Below are 4,243 nucleotides of genomic sequence, written 5' to 3' on the forward strand. Positions count from 1 at the left end.
ATAATATATCATAAGTCTCTTATATATTCCACTAGTATCCAAATAAATATACATTCTAATCATAGGGATAGCACATGATAATTCTACTCTAAAATATTGTTTAATGAACAAGGATAAATTTGCACCCTATGATGAGATGAGACTATCATAGCCTAGCCTCCCTTATGGAGATATAGAGTGTAACATCCTCCATAATTAAATATTTACATAATTCACAAATAAAAAATAGGATAAAATAAAGGCACGTGATCAACATCTATAAATTAGAGACATTATATTAATTACAAGGATATTTAATAGAGTAAATCATTTACATAGTATATAAGGAATCGTAATCCTTTGCATTCAACCATAAGGTTGATTTCATAGGAACAAAACATGAAGATCTCTCCCATTAAGAACTCCTAGAACTAGACACCCAGATTGGGTGAGAACATTACCGAATTGTGTTTACAACCTACCACAAAATAATTACACTTTCCTAAAAAATTTCATAAAACACTATATTTCCAACTGAGCATGAGGAAAGCTACCATAGTTGTACTGACTAGATTAATGGAAAAGTATAGTAAAATAATGAAACAACAATACATGTCTATATTTTTCATTATTTCAAAGATTCAAGATCTATCTCTAGCATAAGACTTAAAATGATTTCCAATAAAATCAAAATAAGATTATAGAATTAATAAGAATGAAGGAATCACATAAAGCATGAAGGAGTATGTATTTATGCATATGAACACCATTATGAATTCTAATGCATGGTTCTCTTGCTATGGTAACTTGAGTAAGATAACAAGAATGATGATAACTATCATTCATGTGACAATTGGTCTATGTGCTTAAAGAGCATCTTAAACTTCTAGTATGAATATTGATGAATCTTCGTGTTTTTAATACAGTGATAATTAAATGCACCTTTCAATAAGCATATAGACATAAACTAGGATTAATAGAGACTTCATCAAGTAAAGATTATGCATTAATTATTAAACAAGTTATAGAACCTGTATGTATAAATAAATACATATATAAACAATGAACATACATATGTGTATACATTCTAAACTAAATAATGATAAATGTGACGCAATATATCAATATTGTGGTAAACTCATTTCAAAGATGCTAAGAAACCACAAAATAAGTTTCTATATTCCAATTTTCGATCCTAAAAGGACTGTGATTTATATATGATAAGTGATTAATTATGCATAGAGTCTCTTTACTTTCTAATTAATTGATAAATATTAATAAAACAATATGTCAAATACATATACATTCCAATAATGATTCCATCTGTTTGTTTCTAATATTCAAAATTCTTAAGAAATAAGTATGTTCTTATCTATCAAAAAGAGTATAAGTTTATATTAGAGTTTTCCATAATGTTTCAAACTTGACTAACCTATTTTGAGAAGGCATTCTTCAACTCATGTAAAAGTTACTTTATGATGCAACACATTTAATGTTAGAAAGACAACTTTATATAGCGAGTTAATTAAACAAGAGAGATTATAAGCATTATAATTCATCAATGTTTTCTATGACTTCCCTATGAAAAATATAAGAAAAATATAACTTGTTGATATTACATTCATGCACTGAGTATTAGCTTACAAGAAGGTTCGATACTTATAGAATTGGATATCCTCTTGCAATTGTACTCCAACAAAGGACACCTTTAAGCGAAAGCATGAACAAGTTTATCACATCCAGTGCAAGATAAGTTGAACGGGTAGATATTATTTGGGGCTATGGTGAAATAATTTTTTAACTAACAATTAATACAATATTTCACAGATAGTTGTGTCTTACTCGAAAGGATAAGGAATACAATCTAGAACTTATTCAACTGATGCATAAACTAGCAAAACAAGATGGTTTTGATAACTTTAAAATCAAGCCAGATTTATTCAACAAAGCCAGTGGTTGACACAAAACAAGTCTACGATTAACGACACAACATTGAAATTTAATCTCCACAAGAATGATAACCACTTTAGCCATGTTAAGGCAGCCAATACTAATAGAGTTAAGGTTTTTCAATAACTAAGGGGATTACCAAGTTTTTATTATAATTTCTGTGATCCAAAAGCTAATGAAAAGACTAATTGAAATGGGGTGACAGTAGCTCAAACCCTGGACTTTGAGATACTAAAACTAGCCATGAGCGACACATAAGGCTTTTGGATTCTACCACATATTTGTAACAGCAAGATAAGTCAGTAATGGCTCGATTTAGCAGCGGTATAGAGATGGACGGGAGTACTAGACGCATAGATGCATGCACAGGTTGGATATGGTGGACTATTCGAGAGCTCAAGAAATTACATCCAATTAACATACAAACATTAATCTTTAGCAGAATTTTTCGTAACATTGAATAAGAGTGTAGGTTCATTTCCTTTGCCTACAAATTTGTTCATTAGGAAAGAAACATATGGAAATAAAAGATGAAATACCTGGACCTCCTGTCGTAAAGAAAATATCGGAATACAGCTAGGACATCCATCAAGTATATGAAGGAATATTTAGAGTCTCACCTACCTAGGAAGAGATGATTATAGCTTATTTTTATAGAAATCGAAATCAAACTACCAAGTAAGATACCCATACTTTTTTGCCTTACATTCCCTCTCCTAAAACCATACTTAATAAAATCACTTAAACAAATATAGTGTAAAGATAACGATTCAATATATAATATTAAAATCAAAATTACATGATAATGTGAGATCCAAGAAATTTGCAAATTCTTACCAGACGCAGACCTACAATTAGCAAGATAGCAGTAAGATAGCTCAATAAATGAGCATCAATCAATTAATTGGCTTATGGGCTCGTACTGCTCTCCGTTCCATCCACGTCACGATGGTGTAGAATGCCTATATATTCATGAGAGATCATACTTTCTTTACAATACAGTTAAACAACTTTGTTGAGATTGTAGTTTGAAAGCCTGAAAGAAATGGAGAGCCCATCGAGATTGTATCTCTGTCTCTGCATCTCCCTGACCATGGTATCTCTCTGCGCTGCAGGTAAATCAAAGCATGAGAATCAGGTTTCTGTTTAATGTTAATGGTTTTCCTTGTTCTATTGGAATCTAATCTGGGCTTCGTTTGTGAATTGAGAAGCTTCATCCACAAAGATCGCAACGGTGGAGAACAAATGCTCGTTCACCGTGTGGCCAGGAATAGCTTCATATGACAAAAAATTATTCCCGGAACCTGCAGAGTTTAAGCCGGTGTTAAATTCCGGCGAGTCATACTCCATCCCCTTCGCTGCGGAATGGGCGGGAATCATATGGGCAAGGACCGGATGTTCCTTCAATTCATCAGAGCTAGGGTCTTGTCTTTCCGGGGACTGCGCAGGATATCTACGGTGTCAGAAAGCTAACTGGACGCAAGTTAATTTGCAGCGTCGTTATGACCTCCCAATTTCAACGCCAATTACAGAGGTGGAGTTAGGGTCCGGCACGTCCGCAGTGAATTTGGAGCGTGGTTATAACCTCCCAATTTCAATTAAGAGCGGTGGATCGCAGGGATGCAGTGCACATGTTGCTGACGATTGTCCTACATATTTACAGACGAAGGTCAATAATGAGGTAGTGGCGTGTAAAGGTGAGTGCAGCTCATATAGCAAGCATGCAGTCCGCCGGATTTCGATATCGGTTTCAGGGAACGCTGCCCAAATGTTGTTCCTTTCCAAGATTATCTAAGGTCCTCGCCTGACGGTAATGTCACCATTACTTTCTGTCCCCCAAAGTCACCCTAATCCTTGGTTCTGACGATTTTCTATTTTTATGGTGTAATAACAATAAAGCATCCAGTGGGATCCCGGTTTTGAAAATAAAAATAATTAATATAATGTAATAAAAATAAATCACTCAGTTGGGTCTTGTTTTTGAAAATGAAAAAAAAAATCAGAATATTTACTATTACTTCCTGTTAGAATTATAGTAAATACTTCCTTTTAGAATTATATCAATTGTGCTGTTTTTAAAATGTTACTAATGTAGATGTTTAAATGCAATTTTTTAAAAAATTATTCAGTTTTTATTTTATTGGTTAATATTTGGTGATTAATGCGTTAAATGGAAGTTTGGGTAACTATTTCTTGAAAGTGAGAATGGAAGTTTGGGTAACTGTTTCTTGAAAAAGAGAATTAAATATTATTTTAAATCTGCCTTTATAATAATGAAAGAAATCTAATTATTGAAATTAGTTACATAGGCATA

The 4,243-nt window shown here is 32.8% G+C and overlaps 1 protein-coding gene across 1 annotated transcript; it reads left to right on the forward strand.

Annotated features, from left to right (window-relative positions):
* The first annotated feature begins 2,869 nt into the window (after window positions 1–2,869).
* LOC131030035 (pathogenesis-related thaumatin-like protein 3.5) lies at window positions 2,870–3,841 on the forward strand. Its single transcript, XM_057960716.2, has 2 exons — window positions 2,870–3,044; window positions 3,141–3,841. Exons 1-2 carry the CDS (start codon window positions 2,975–2,977, stop codon window positions 3,722–3,724), a joined length of 654 nt encoding a protein of 217 aa, XP_057816699.2. The 5' UTR covers window positions 2,870–2,974; the 3' UTR covers window positions 3,725–3,841.
* Window positions 3,842–4,243: the final 402 nt, after the last annotated feature.

The sequence above is a fragment of the Cryptomeria japonica genome, chromosome 7, assembly GCF_030272615.1.
Source record: "Cryptomeria japonica chromosome 7, Sugi_1.0, whole genome shotgun sequence".
Classification (NCBI taxonomy): domain Eukaryota; kingdom Viridiplantae; phylum Streptophyta; class Pinopsida; order Cupressales; family Cupressaceae; genus Cryptomeria; species Cryptomeria japonica.

Excerpts from the sequence above, each read along its gene's own strand:
- LOC131030035 (XM_057960716.2), top strand. The coding sequence starts at position 2,975 with ATGGAGAGCCCATCGAGATTGTATCTCTGTCTCTGCATCTCCCTGACC. Across the intron at positions 3,045-3,140 it reads GGTATCTCTCTGCGCTGCAG|CTTCATCCACAAAGATCGCA; the intron begins GTAAATCAAAGC and ends TGAATTGAGAAG.